Source organism: Scophthalmus maximus, chromosome 3 (assembly GCF_022379125.1).
Source record: "Scophthalmus maximus strain ysfricsl-2021 chromosome 3, ASM2237912v1, whole genome shotgun sequence".
Lineage (NCBI taxonomy): Eukaryota > Metazoa > Chordata > Actinopteri > Pleuronectiformes > Scophthalmidae > Scophthalmus > Scophthalmus maximus.
Window position 1 is genome coordinate 13,718,660 of NC_061517.1, and position 14,832 is coordinate 13,733,491.

A 14,832-nucleotide genomic window follows, 5' to 3' on the forward strand; every position below is an offset into this window, starting at 1 on the left:
AAGCATCCATTGTAATTTATTTACAGAAGATCGTGTGATGAAGAGGCTCAGTTACCATGTTCTTTTTTGACAGCGGCGGATGTGATGGGTAGCTCACAGAGCTATCACTAACTCAGAAAACTCAAAACTGTTGAGAAGGAGAAGTGAGACTGAAATACCAAGACATAAATCAAATACTGTTTTTTTTCAAACGTGTTAATGTCTTAAAATCAGGGATTTCTTCCATTTTTGCCATTTGAAGGGCACCACTATTCATTTGTGACAACTAATTTTATGAAACTGTATCTTCTTCTTTTTTAAGTTATTGTGCATTTGTATTAACAGAGCATTTCAAATATTCCCGTGTGGGGTTTTAATTCACAATGGTAAGGATGTTCCACTGGCGTATCATTTAAACTCTTGTTTGAGCTTGCCAACATCACACCAGATCTAGAGATTTAATCCCTGGACCCTGACAAAGAAAACTGTGGGTACATATGCGAAGAAGTGACTGCTTCATTTAATAGACACATGTTTAAGAGACACATGTGTTATGATTATATTTACTTTTGTACATATACAAGGACCAAACCACAATATCATAGAATGCACACAGATTATTATATTCCTCACATTTATGAACAGAGACCAGTGAGAACATACTTTTGAATTAAAAGCACACATACTTTTTGACCATCTGCTGGGTTTTCTTTTTTGGAAGTGAAATATTGCCCAAGTACACTTTCATGTATGAATCGTGTGGTTGCATATACAATCAAGTGTATGTGTTCACTTGAGATGAAAAAAGGGTCTTTCCATCCGTTTGAACTCAGAAAGAAAATATATAAGATATTTTGACAAAATAAATCTCACATGCTGCAATTCACTTTTTTAAATTTCTAAATTAGTTGCTTATTGATTTAGCTATTGGGCCTATTGCGTTTAAAGTGACAGAGTCAGGTGGCTGGTTCAATTAAACTGAACCAAATATTTTTATAAAGCACTAAAACATATTCCACACCTACTGCTGGGTGTGGAATGTCACTGTCAACCTTGAATGTTGCTTGTATATCAATTCGCCCTTTCCCCAAGTCAACAGCGGTGTGGATTTTTATGTTTTTATTTTATTACTTTTTCCTGCTTTAAATGAAGTCGTACCTGGATGGAGTCTCATTGTAGTATAACTCAACCTATCCTGACAGGCATTGACAGCTAATTATGCAGGTCCAGTGTTTTGGCACCGCCCTTTCACAAGCGGACCAATCAGAAAGGTGGATAGGTGGACCACAACAGAGGAGCAGCCAATCACAGCGCATCCCCTCTGCAGCGCAACACGGATCCAGACACAATTTACTTGAGCGTTACAATGTATCATGTTTGCTGAAGGAATCGCTGCGCGAATAATTGGCGTGAAACACCTCGGTTAGTTTGAAAGATCGAGATTTTTTCCCCCTCTCCCCGTTTTGATACATTTTCGCGGGAAGAGACGGAGCTTTGAGGGCGCTCCGTGTTTTCAAAGCCCGAAATAGTCGGTGTCAGGAGGACTCTACTGTTGTGTTGATGTCATCCGCGGCAGAGCGGTAGCGACCTTCAATTGCCCAGGCAAGACTCGGAGAAAGAAAGACTCGGTTGGTGGTGGGGTTTATTTTTATATCCCCTGTCTAGTTTTCTTCGCCGGTAACGCTAGCAACGAGGATGGGACTTTTGCTGCACGGTGTCCTGCTGTTATCGGTTGCCACTCTCACCGCCGGTCTGGATGTTCAGCCGGGACCGAAACCCCTCGGACAGTCGGTGCTCGTGAAGCGTTCAAGCGCCGAGGAGAAAGCTGCGAAAGTCGCAAAGCCAGCTCTGCCCGCATGGCTGACCCCGACACCGCATCACAAGATCCGGAGGAGGAGCATCGAGCCGGGCGACTCCTGCGAAGCTCTCCAGGGACACGACGCCAAGTTAGCAGACAACACCCACCGTGTAAGTTATACCGGCCCAGGTCCGGTTACACTTCGCACGTCTGACGATCTAATGAGCCGAGCGGAGATGATGCGCAGGTGTCCGCCAGGTGCGGGGAGGAGGCCTGCTCGGCCACTCCGTGCGCCCATTGACCTGGCTGCTGATGGGCTGTGTCCCATTCAACTGTAAACCATGACGCCCAGGGTGACTGCTGCATGGAGGAGGATGTGTTTATTCATTTAAAACGCAATTAAAATGCAGCGTAGACATATGAAATAAGTGAAGGCATCACCTACTGCACCTCTCTCTGATGGCTATCACGTCAGATTGTTGTCTGTCGTATTTGGTGCAATGGCAGGCGGTGTAGTGAAACTGCAACAACGCCTGTTTTCCTCATACTTTAGGACAGACCGGCTCCACTGAGGCACTTCTCAAACCTCTCACAAAAGGCCGTGACCTATATATCACTCATGTCAATCATTGGCTGTGTTCTGTCTTTGGGGATCCCACTTTCTCTCTCTCTGTCTGACTTAAGAGTGGATCTCTCCGCTTTTGAGCGTTCACAGGAAAACTGGCTCATGGGGATCCATGTGACTGGCTGTGCGCTAGTTATTTAGTCATTAAAATCTGTGTTTTGTGTGGTGGTGAGAGCAGTCAGCAGGCAGACGGTCTATTAGGAAACAAGAGGCTTCAGTATTTTGGTTTTACTTGCACTTCTAAATTTGGGCTCACCAGATGTGCAATGGATTTCACAGGGTTTTTTTCAGCACTGTATTTAACCAGGAAAAGAAGGCAGCCAATTCTGACCTACGCAACAGTGCACTGCTCTGCTTAAAGAAAACAGGAAGCTGACAAGAGTCCTGTGCTGCTCATTTGCCTAGTTCCTCGCTGCCCTGTGACTTTGCATGCACGGCCTCCATAATCTAAAGACGACAGAATTCCTAGAGGCTCAGTGCCTTGTCACTCCCCTCGAGGTTGCTGCTGCAGGTCCCATCAGTGCATGAACTGCCTCACCTTAGAGACCTGCCTCAACGTAGAGACCTCACCTTAAAACAGTGTGTGAATGTCCACACTGAGTAAGTAGGTGTAAAAGGCCACTGACTAGAATTCAGGAGTCAAGATTTTCTTTGCAGGCAACAGGACTTTCTCTAAAAGAGGAAAGCATTGCCACCGTGATAATGTGATTCTCACCTGAAGTTTAAACATGGTGTTCAGGAGACCAAATGAGTGGTACTTCAGTTTTTACACTTCACTGTCTATGCCTGAACACATGATTAGGGGAAATATGATGCCAGTCAATGTAAAAACGTGTAGTTGGCCCTTCTGTTGGTCATTTGTCCTTCTTTGTTTGATTGGCTTTTTTCATAAAGTTGTTTTCACAATGCTATATATAGACACATCCAGTGATTGATAATGTATTATTTATTTACATGTTTTTCATACATGAATGTGGTTTTGCCATTTTTCACAGTATACCTTCAATGACCTGAGTGGTTCCGTGTCGCTGGCCTGGGTTGGAGATGGCACAGGGGTGAGTGCTGCTACCCAACATGTCTCATGCAGTGTTGTTCCACTCTGACATGAGTAGGAACAACTCGGGTAGATTTCTGAGTTGATTCATGTTTCACTTTTCTCAAGACGCACCTTCTTTTCTTGGCAGGTCATCCTGGCATTGACGACATTTCAGGTGCCCTTCTTCATGATAAAACTTGGACAGTCCAAACTCTATCGAAGGTAAGTCATTATGTCACCTGTTAAAAAAAAAGGACATTGTTTGTATTTGATTTGCATTTCATTTGGCTTCAACCATTTTTTTTTTAACCAGTGAGAACTATGGGAAGTCATTCCAAGATGTCACCAACCTCATCAACAACACCTTTATCAGATCCGAGTTCGGCATTGCTATTGGCCCAGAGAACTCTGGCAAAGTAAGTCACGTTCCCGTGCAAGTCCTCACTGTATTTACATTCACAAATGTGCTACGTGTGCCCATTGGAAAGAACCCACCTGATAATTTAATGTGGCCCCATCAGTTCTGAATTCTGGACTCTGGCTTATAGGTGATCCTGACAGGCGATGTGTCCGGCGGTCACGGGTCACGGATATTTGTCTCTGATGACTTTGGAAAAAGTTTCACCCACAGGGAGCTGCCCTTCATCCCCCTGATGCAGATCACATACAACCCTGACAATTCCAATGTGCTGCTGGTCATCAGCAACAACGTAAGTGACGAATGTTTAAAGAAACTTTAAATGAATACTAAACTTAAAAGCTCCGGTTTTGTACCTGTGGATCTTGTATTAGTAATAGGGCAAGCACTTACTTCATTGCCTGTTGTAAAACCTTGTAGCAAAAACAAACATCTCACTTCCTTATGGCAATATGACTCCCATTGGTCAATCATTATGTGTTTGCACATAGTACATTTATTAACATGGCTATGGTGTTTATGAGCAGGTCAGGTATAGCAAGTTCCATCTTACCTGTGTAATGTGCAGGCGAACTGTGAATTCAACATTCAGGAAATCTTTTTCCCGTCCCCAGAATGAAATGTGGCTCTCTGAAGATTTTGGCAGCAACTGGGAAAAGGTCCACAGCACAGTGTGTCTGGTGAAATGGTAAGAGACCAGACAAAACAAATTAGATAAGCACCTTAGTCACCTAAGTGCACAGTGAACAAACACTGCCGTTATTCAATATACCCAAGAGTCTTTGTCTCTGGGAAATACCTTTTCAGTGAGAGGAGGAAGAAGCAGCAGAGGATCTCCATTCTTATTAGTCTGGTGCTAACCAAAGATTTAAAGGAAGTCAGTTTTCATTTTCTTTAGTTTTAGTTCCTTTAATCAAGCTATGGATGGGTGACATATTAAAGATGAAACCAACATAAAGCGTCTTATTAAGATGTTTGGCCATCACATGCTCTCTCTCGAGCTCTCCACTGGAGGGACGAACGCTTTTATACCAAAAGATATCCCCTCAGTGGGTATTTGATGAAAACGTTGGGCCGTGATCTTTGATAGGTGTTTAATTGGGTGGAGATCTGATGACTGTGAAGGCCATCGAATATGACTCACATTATTTTCATACTTGAACCATTCAGGGACTCTTTTTGCCCTTTGTTGTCACCTGTTTGTAATTATTAGAGGTAATGGAAGACTGTGTTCCACTTCTCTGTGTAGTTTAGTAGGTTTTGACTTGTTAGCAGTTCTTTTATTTTCCTCTCCTTTGCTGTAAGTTTTAAATTAATATTATTGAGCCAAAAGGCTTTTTCACAGTTTTACATTCAAGATTTATATTCTTGTTGCACCTTTGCAAAACAGATAATGGTGATAAAAAAAACTTGACAGTCAATGACTGTTTGAATAGCCAAGCCCTTGTGTATCACCTAGTTACCTTTGGAGCTCAAATATCTTTGTAGTTTCAGTTTTAAAGCTGCACTTCCAAGGTCACGGTGTCGGAGAAAACTATGTACAAAACAGTCTTCATTAAACGTAACCCTTTATCACAACCCAAAATGTCAAAACACAAGAGTCAAAAGAAAGTACCTGTTTGAGAAGGGCATGTCTGCATGGTGGTTGTATTTGCTTAGCCGTGTCATGTGAAGCTTACTTTTCAAACAATGCAAAACCAACAACATTATGGGAATAGAGGGAGGAAGTGTAAAGAATCCCGTATGAGACTTGATTTCTTCCTCGGTGCAGGAATGTTCCTTGGCCTGACTTTGTTGTTTATTGATTATGTACACTGAGAACTGTGACATCGTCATCAACAAAGAAATCTACACTTTCCTTATATATCCTCTACTCCGTGGCCTTGAATGCGTGCATCTTGCCTGACTGACATTCTCTGTACTTTCCACTCTTGATTGTAGGGGAGGGAAAAATACCATCTTCTTTACAGCCGGCCTCAATGGATCCTGCAGTAAGTGATTCTCTATTCAAGCAAAACCTGACATGAAAAATGACCAAGTGACACTTCACCCAGACCTACTTTTAACCTCATCCATTAATGTATGTACATGTAGATTACTGAGGAACAGCACGTGTAATATAATGTCTTTGAAATTTCCTGAAGACGGTTTGAAAGATGAGCCTTGATGTGATTTGATTGAGATCACTATTTTCCGTTGATTAACTGGGTTTTGATATGATTTTGAATAACAAGATTGAAGGTACATTTTCATCTCTAAGGTTTACATTTTTTTTATCAGGTGATCGGGGAATGCTGGAACTCAGGAGGACGACAGACTTTGGTAAAACCATCAAGACTGTGGCCAGTAAGATCTACTCTTTTGGCGTGGGTGGACGATTCCTCTTTGCCTCTGTGATGACGGGCAAGGTCAGTACACCGGGCGTCCAAATCACGGCAATATACTGTAGACACGGGATCATGCAATGGCCCAGTAGTCAAAAAGGCTTTGGCTCTAATTAGTGGAACTGTCATTAGCCCAGAGGGACCAGTGACTGGTCTGTCAACTTGCCTTGCGCAAACTTTTACTTGCTCTGAGTTATGGGACCATCAGTTATGTCTCACCCTGAAGCATATTTATTTTTCTCTACACTTTTTAAATTTGGTCAAGGTGAGTTGATCATTCTTTTTTCTGATCCCTGCTCCCTTTCTCTCTTTTTCTGTCTTTCTCTGCAGGGAACTCTGAGGATGATCCACGTATCCGTAGACCAGGGTGAGACTTGGAACATGGCCCAGCTGCCTCCTGTTGGCCACGAGCAGTTCTACTCCATTCTGGCAGCAAATGATGACATGGTCTTCATGCATGTCGACGAGCCGGGGGGTCAGTCCATACGGCAACTTTATGCTTATACACGTCATATTGTACAACAAAGCAATAATGATTCTTTATGAGTAGGAGACAGATGGTGTGTTTACCCCTGTAGAACTTCACATACATGTTAATTACATGTGTCAGATGTGAATAAGGTTCACAAGTAAACAAACACACATTTGAGCACGTTTGTCCTCAGGATGTTTTTTGTCGTGGTTTTGACTTGGCCAATTATTTCCAGTTATGGAAATTTTAGATTTTTAGGAAAGACTAAAACACTGACTGCAAACTAGGCCTAATGTTCCAACATTTAAGCCCGACCTCACTAGTGCTCTCATAGCTGAAGGGATCCTCATCCATTTCCTGCCGTCAGATCCATAAATCTTCACAGAAGAGTTGAGGCTGTTGTAGCAACATTGATGTCCATGGTTCTGGAAAGACATATTCATCCGTTACACATGGGTGTTGTGTTTGGATGTCTGCGTATTTTTGGCCATGTAGTGAACTTGTGCCTTATTATCCATTCTCATCATCAGTACATTATTTCCCATCACCAGCTGAGCCTGCGTCTGAATTCATCTCCAGTATGTGAACTTTTTTTTTTTTTCTGTCCACAGACACGGGCTTTGGCACCATTTATGTATCAGATGACAGGGGGACTGTGTACTCCAAGTCACTGGAGCGGCACCTTTATACCACCACAGGGGGTGATACAGACTTCACCAACATTACCTCGCTGCGAGGAGTTTTCGTCACCAGTGTTCTGGCTGAAGGTAGCTCTATACGTGTGTGTGTGTGTGTGTGTGTGTGTGTGTGTGTGTGTGTGTGTGTGTGTGTGTGTGTGTGTGTGTGTGTGTGTGTGTGTGTGTGTGTGTGTGTGTGTGTGTGTGTGTGTGTGTGTGTGTGTGTGTGTGTGTGTGTGTGTGTGTGTGCTTAGATAGAGGAATAGCAACACATGCCTGTATTCAGATCCCCCTAGAAAAACACGTAGATATAACTTCTCCATTACACACTAGAGTGAGGGCGTTAGGTAAATATTTAATTAGCTGCTCAGTGTAAAATGTGCTGTCTGTCTGAAGCGGCTGGCTGACACTTGAGCAGAAATATCTCACATCAGCTAAATCTTAACTCCATCATGTCTGCTGATCTCTGGAGTTTCTGTCGAAAAGTCCCTATTTTCTATCTAATCTACTATTTTATTCTCACTCACACTCTTCAACATAGTCATTCTGTGGTTACATGATTATTGCAGTAGGGAAGTGATCCACTGACACACCGTTTTTGGATAGCACCATCAGCTGAACGATTTAAACACCCTGTAAATGTTCCCATTATTTCCTTTTGCTGCAGGCGACTCTGTGCAGTCGGTGGTGTCCTTTGATCAGGGAGGGGAATGGGTTCCCTTGAGGAAACCTGCCAACAGCAAGTGTGATGCTACTGCCAAGGACCCAGAAAAGGTAAAAAAAAAAAAAAAGAAAGATGAGGAATTAGGTGTGTCTTGACAAAAATAAATAATATTAAAAAAACTTTGATCAGTCTTGATGGAAACTGCATAATTTTGCAAGTTGTTGTTGGCAGTGTTGGTTATTTTTCATCTGCAGTCAGTGACATTTCAGTGTTGGTGGTATAATCATCCAGATACCAAATATTGATTGTGTTTACGCCTACAGTGCAGTCTCCATATCCACGCAGCCTACAGCACCGCTATGCAGCTCAACGTCCCCATGCTACCTCTGAGTGAACCCAACGCTGTGGGCGTCATCTTAGCTCACGGTAATTCTTAGATCAGAGCTTTCATAACCAAATGTGAGAAAATCTGTAAGTTATTTATCCTGATCAACATATTTCATCAGGGAGTGTTGGTGACGCCATCTCAGTGATGAGGCCTGATGTGTATGTGTCTGACGACGGAGGGTACACATGGATAAAGGCCCTCGATGGGCCGCATCACTACGCCATTCTGGACTCTGGAGGGCTCCTGGTGGCCGTGGAGCACAGCCCCACTCAACCTATCCGCAAAATCAAGTGAGTGAGGGCATGGGGGGGTGTTTGGGTTTGTTAGCTAATGCTAGAAGTCTGTTACTTTACTTTTTCTGTATGTCTTGAATTAAATTAAAACTCACTAGTATAGGCCTTTTTTTCTCAAACCAGACATTTCAACTTGTCATAGCAGGAAAGGTATGGGTGTTACTAATAACATTGCTCTGTTCTATTTCAATGTCAGTAAACCGTGACAGTGAGCGAGCAGGCAAAATACCACGAGGCAGGAAAATGGTTTTCAACCATCATTAATGTTATTATTTACACCTATGCTTTTCCCACTGTGCCGTGTGAAATATGTTCAGTGAAAAAGACCTATTGAGCGGTCAACTCACAGACCTCCACAACAACAGCCGTAACCAAGATAGTAAGATATTCTGAAGCACAAGGGTTTCCAGGGGTTTTACTGTGGAATAATCCACCACACTAGGACAGGCCCTCTATAGCATTTGCATCAATGGGGGAGTGGCCATCTGAGATCCAGGACTTTTCCTGGTTGGACGCTTGTACAAATAGAGCGGCTGGCTCAATGTGAAAGAAATAAAGCAACAGAAAGAGAGACATAGATGTTGATGTGACTGTGTGGTGGTGATCCACCCAGTGGAGCAGTCTGCACGGCCCACTGTGTCTGTGTGGCTGTCATCTCTCTTTACGTCTCCCTCCCTCCGCAGCCAACTACATACAGTTTGGTCCCGCAGCTCGGCCCACCCGCTTACTGTTTATGTTTTTTGTATCACTGAAGCAGCTCAGCAGTGAACGCTTGCTGACACGATTCACATGAATATCAAAGTTTTTTGAAAAAGGTAAAGGTCTGGCAAAAAAAGGCGTAAAAGTTGTTGAAATCCTGAAGGATCCACATGGTTTAAATAGTTGTGCATCCAGCAGCAGTAACTCTGCACACAACGGACAGGAGGGGAGAGTGAGTTCAGCACCACAGCTCCCAGTGAGTCCAGTGCAAACACCAGTCAATAGGAAGGTCCTCTGAGCTTATTTAGCAGGATGATGTGGTGTGGATACCATGTTTCTAATCCAATACACTAAGCCTGTCTTTGTTTAGATCAATATAAAATGTTAGATTCATATTATGAAAGAGAAATGGCACACTTGAGCCTTGTGGCTTCTTTACTCTGTAGCCATGCAGATACTTTTTTCTTATATCTGATGTTTGTTTGTTTTTTGATATCTTGACAGGTTTTCTACTGACGAGGGACAGTGCTGGGGTGTGTACAACTTCACAGAAGAACCCATCTACTTTACTGGGCTGGCCTCCGAGCCGGGAGCTCGCTCTATGAACGTCAGTATCTGGGGCTACAGAGACTATCTCCTCAGCCAGTACTGGATCTCCATCACCATTGACTTCAGGGAACTTCTCACCAGAGATTGTGAGTGGAAAAAAATCTGATTTTGAATTGAAGTTGTGCAGGTGTGTATTTTTTAGCCATTATTTTGTGATTTGTTTGAGATTATATGTAAACATACTCTGAAATGCTGATGTTTTTAGGTGAAGACAAGGACTATGTGCAGTGGTTGGCCCACTCGGATGACATCAGCGACCCCAACGATGGCTGCATGCTGGGCTACAAAGAGCGGTTCCTGCGTCTCAGAAAGGATTCTGTTTGCTGGAACGGACGAGATTACCAGGTCAACACCCAGCCAACCCCGTGTCTGTGCACCCTGGATGACTTCCTGTGGTAAAACAAACTCACCCACTCATTACATCAGATTAGACGTCACTCGTTAATGTTAGAATTCAAATAGTTCGAACAACTAGACATTTACAGTAACAAGAGTTAATTTAGGTTATTTCTCCCGCTCTTGCTTGCCACAGCGATTTTGGATACTACCGTCAAGAGAACAGCTCGGAGTGTGTGGAGCAGCCAGACCTGAAAGGAAAAGTGCTGGAGTTCTGTCTGTATGGCAAAGAGGAGCAACTGCAGACTAATGGGTAAGACTCCAACATTATTTATGTACAGTATTAAAACGGATACATATGTGTGAAACGTATTGTGAATAAGAAAGTATCTGTCGTGCAGAGAGCAGTTACAAGAAATAAATGAGGCAGAGAGTGAGTCTCATGTTTTCATTGTGAACCATAAACCACCTTTGTGAAGAGGTTGATCAAAAACTGCTCTATTTCCAATGCGCTCACTCGTCTCGCAATTGGACATTACCTGTTCTATAATTTTCGCTTTTATACGGTTTCTACACAAGTTTACCTTGTTTAAGTGATAATCAGACTCTGTTTATCAGTCAACTGCCATGTTCTCTTGACTGGGCATTAATGATAATCCTCCCCAATGTGCTCTTGGTCCACAGCTACAGGAAGATCCCTGGTGATAAGTGTGAGGGGGGAAAGATGCCTGAGCGTAAAGAGATTGACCTCAGTAAGAGGTGTGTGAGTGACCTGGTGGGCCCAGAACTTCTGGTCAGTATCTCTGCATCTTGAAAATGTTGTCAATAGGATTCATTCGCGATGTATGTTTACCTAGAGTGTATCTGTTACTGTATTACCGCTTCCAACTTTTTTGTCTGCTGTTATTTTTTTACAGATAGACGGTCACTCCTCCAAGTCTGTACCCATTGTGATAACGATCGTCATCGTCATGCTGCTGAGCATCGCAGCTGGAGTCTTATTTGTCAAGAAATATGTCTGTGGCGGCAGGTTAGTGTTGCTTTCTGCCCATATTTATTGTCCAACTACGAACCAAATAGAACCTATGCAGGATAGCAAAAATGATTTTGACTTTGAAGTACCTGGTGTTTATTGTGTTTTATGTTTTGGATGATGATGATGATTTTATGACCTGACAGTATTTTTGAATGTGCCCTTCAGGTTCTTGGTTCACAGGTACTCTGTGCTACAGCAACATGCGGAGGACAATGCTGAGGGGATAGACGAACCGCTCGAGACCAACCACACTCAAAATGGCAAGATAGTTTTTCACGACGACTCGGACGAGGTACGGTGGATATGTTTTCATCTCTTACGTACACGCAGAGGTAGAAACATGGGTTCAAGGTCCATGCCCTGTTTTTTTCTCAAAAGTGAAAACAAGATTTACAACTCAGGGTTCCTACGCAGTATGGAAAAGTATCGAGTTTGATTTGAATAATCTCCAGGTCTGGATAAGTAAGGAAAAAAGAAAAGAGATATGGAAAAATAAATAGTTGTTTTCCAGACTGAAGTCTAAACAGACGTGAATCCAAAGATTTTAGAATACTAACGATGTGTCTCAATCTCTCTGGTCTCATGAAACCTTTTCCCACAGTCAGTGATAAACGTCGCCGTAGCAACACACTCTCTCTACCTGCCACTTTGAGTACAAACTGTACAATTTGAGTCTGGAAAAAAGTCTGGAATTTTGAGATGGAAAATGTGTTGGAACCTTGACAAATGTATGTTGTCCAGTCTAAGATGAGGTTATGAACTGTAGCTGGATATTATGTCAGAAGAGGATTTTGCATTTTAGCTACATTGCTCTTGCATTGACCTGAAACAACCTGCAACCAGCTCACCTGAGTAATCCAGTAAGGCATGTGTGTTTAAACACGACCATAATGGTTTCTTGTTTGCTCACCTGTGTGGGTTCTGACTTCATTGGTATGCTGTTTTCTTCTCTTTGCACAGGACCTGCTTGAATAGCAGGCACAACCTGTAATGCAACTAAGCAACAGGTTTCCAGTCCTCCTCATGGCCGCCTGCTGCACCTGAATCCCTTTCGTCTTCAGCTACTTGTTCCTTTCATCTTCTCGTATGAACGTTGGCCTCAGCTACCAGACGAAGAGTCTGCGTCTCCCATCTGTGAATTATAATGAATGTACAGAGGCGTCCTGGGACTAAAGCACAGTTGAGGACAACTAATATCTGTGCTTTAGTTTTGATTCTATTGCTCCAGTTTGAATCAACCAGTTAAACAAAGAGCTGATGCAGTAATTTGAACTGCTGATTAATGGGTTTTGAAACAAAGCTATTTGTATAAATCCACCACCATTGCATTACAGGTCCTGCCTCTTTTATCACCTGGGAGTGCTCCTGGAAATTATACTTTTCACCTCTGTTGAAGGTCTGTATCCTTTTTTCTCATGCACTTGTACATAAACCTGTTAGTTTTTCATCATTTTTGATGTGGTATCCCTTTGGAAGGTGTTAAAAGGATTGCTGTTGGAAGCTGGTAAATAACACCAAACCAATCTAGGCTATATCCCCACTTTTAATTAAGTATTTGTGTCCTGGCAGCCAATAATATTAAAATTTTAGAGCCTCCTCTCATGGCACTGATTTGTGAAATCCCTTGTTTTTTAGTCTGTACTTGGAAAACAAGCCTGCATACTTTTGGTACTCTGATGGCGCCAAGATCCTTGGTCAAAGTAATAAGACTAAGTGAAAATTTTCATTTGCGTTAGATTTGATAGCAATAACATGTTTAGATCCAGTATGTTGTCCATTGAGATTAAATAATCCTTTTGGCAAAATCTCTATTTAAGGTCTCCAGTCGCTCCATTCGATGAATGGAGACGTTTTTTGCGTGAACACACATTACTTGTCAGTGTATTGGGTAGTTAAGTGTGTCTGTTTCAAGACAGGATTCAGTAGAAACTACATGTCTGCAGTTCTAACTGCCTGAAGCACAATGTCCTTTATATTCTAAGAGTTTGTAGTTTAACAATCTTCCTAAATGTGACCGTATGGTTAATGTGATAATGCTGTAATAATCACTGTTGTGTTTATAATCATCCAAGCAGTTTTTGTACTAATTTTTGAACTTGCGTGGCGAATGACAAAGATGTTTTGAAAAAAAAATGACAGAAATAATAATAGTTTGATAGTGAATGTCGACAAATATTTTTTACAACGCATTCATTAGTGTAATTTGGAGCAGTGTGAGTGTGGGGGACAGTTCAATTATGTAAATGTTGTATAGCATAAAAACATTGCATCTTGTTTGTAAACAGATGTGTTTGTATAAGCTGCAACACCAGTAGACTTGATTTTTTTATTTTCAATCTGAGGTGAACCAAATTCTCTAAAATAACAGGGTTATTGAAAGTCTCATCTGCTGTTTTGTTTTTTTAAATCCTGCTGACTTTACTGTCATTTTGAAGGTAAATGTGATTGACCAATGTCTCACAATAATAATAATAATAATAACACATCAGTCTTATCATGTCGAGTCTTACAGGGGTTTCTTTTTCTTCTGCTTTTGAAACATTACTTGCATCAATCATTTGTGTCTCGTTTTAAATGTGTTGCTTTCATGCAGGTTTTATTTATTTGTGACTAGCAGGTTCAGAGAGCAGATGAACTGAATGTGGTTACACAAGTGCCTGGTGTGACGATGTGATGCGAGTCTCTCCCAATGTGTGGCCAGCATCTATTCACTGAAAACTATTTATATCGACTAATGTGTAACCAGTTGCATTCAATATGTCGGTGACGCCCCTTCGCTGCACTTGTTGCCTGAGTTGAATCGAAGAGCAGAAAAGAACATGTCTGTTTCATATCGGCTCCTTTTGAACTGCATGTAAACTCTCAATAATATTTACTGTAAATCCACAGCGCTCTGTAAAGAAAGTCTGGAAAGCCTCCAGTAACCTGGTTATTCTCTCTTCTGTGTCTTGGTGGGAGACTGCATTCTGGCTGAGTCAACTCAAATAAACAAAACAGTGAATACAGGGTTATTATTCAGCTGCTATACACTACTACTTTAATGAGGGTTTATTGCGTTGAGGGAAGGTAACATTTTTTCTTACAGTTGAAAACTACTGTATAAATAAGTCTTTGTGATGGTTTTGTAAATATACAAGGTTTGCATCTTTGTATCTGCGATGTTTCTCTCCTGTATATTTGAGGCAGTTTTACTTGGGTTTGCCAATAAATTCATATGTTCCTCTAATTTTTTTTTGTTCAATTTTTATTTCCCTTCTTACCTAAAACAGCTTTACTGTGGTGAAGCTGTCACGAATGTCCAGTTTTCATTCATAATTACTTAACACAACACTGCTAGGGATCTGTAAAAACAAACACTTCAGTTAATAGAGAAAAAGTGATGATTTTCTTTGAATTGCTTAAAGTTTGTCTGTCTGCT

The 14,832-nt window shown here is 41.9% G+C and overlaps 1 protein-coding gene across 1 annotated transcript; it reads left to right on the forward strand.

The window, feature by feature from the left end:
- Nucleotides 1-1,299: 1,299 nt before the first annotated feature.
- sort1b (sortilin 1b) lies at nt 1,300-14,640 on the forward strand. The gene is made up of 20 exons (XM_035643967.2): nt 1,300-1,947; nt 3,398-3,457; nt 3,587-3,660; nt 3,752-3,854; nt 3,987-4,148; nt 4,471-4,544; nt 5,798-5,847; nt 6,137-6,264; nt 6,571-6,715; nt 7,324-7,479; nt 8,057-8,163; nt 8,377-8,479; nt 8,560-8,731; nt 9,938-10,128; nt 10,248-10,437; nt 10,575-10,691; nt 11,063-11,171; nt 11,296-11,408; nt 11,580-11,706; nt 12,375-14,640. The coding sequence occupies exons 1-20, from the start codon at nt 1,675-1,677 to the stop codon at nt 12,387-12,389; spliced, it is 2,469 nt and encodes an 822-aa protein (XP_035499860.1). The 5' UTR covers nt 1,300-1,674; the 3' UTR covers nt 12,390-14,640.
- The last annotated feature ends 192 nt before the right edge of the window (nt 14,641-14,832 follow it).

Bases quoted from the DNA above. Each gene is read 5' to 3' on its own strand.
- sort1b (XM_035643967.2), top strand. From the start codon at position 1,675: ATGGGACTTTTGCTGCACGGTGTCCTGCTGTTATCGGTTGCCACTCTC. The intron at 6,265-6,570 runs GTCAGTACACCG...CTTTCTCTGCAG, and splicing joins CCTCTGTGATGACGGGCAAG to GGAACTCTGAGGATGATCCA. The intron at 10,692-11,062 runs GTAAGACTCCAA...CTTGGTCCACAG, and splicing joins GAGCAACTGCAGACTAATGG to CTACAGGAAGATCCCTGGTG.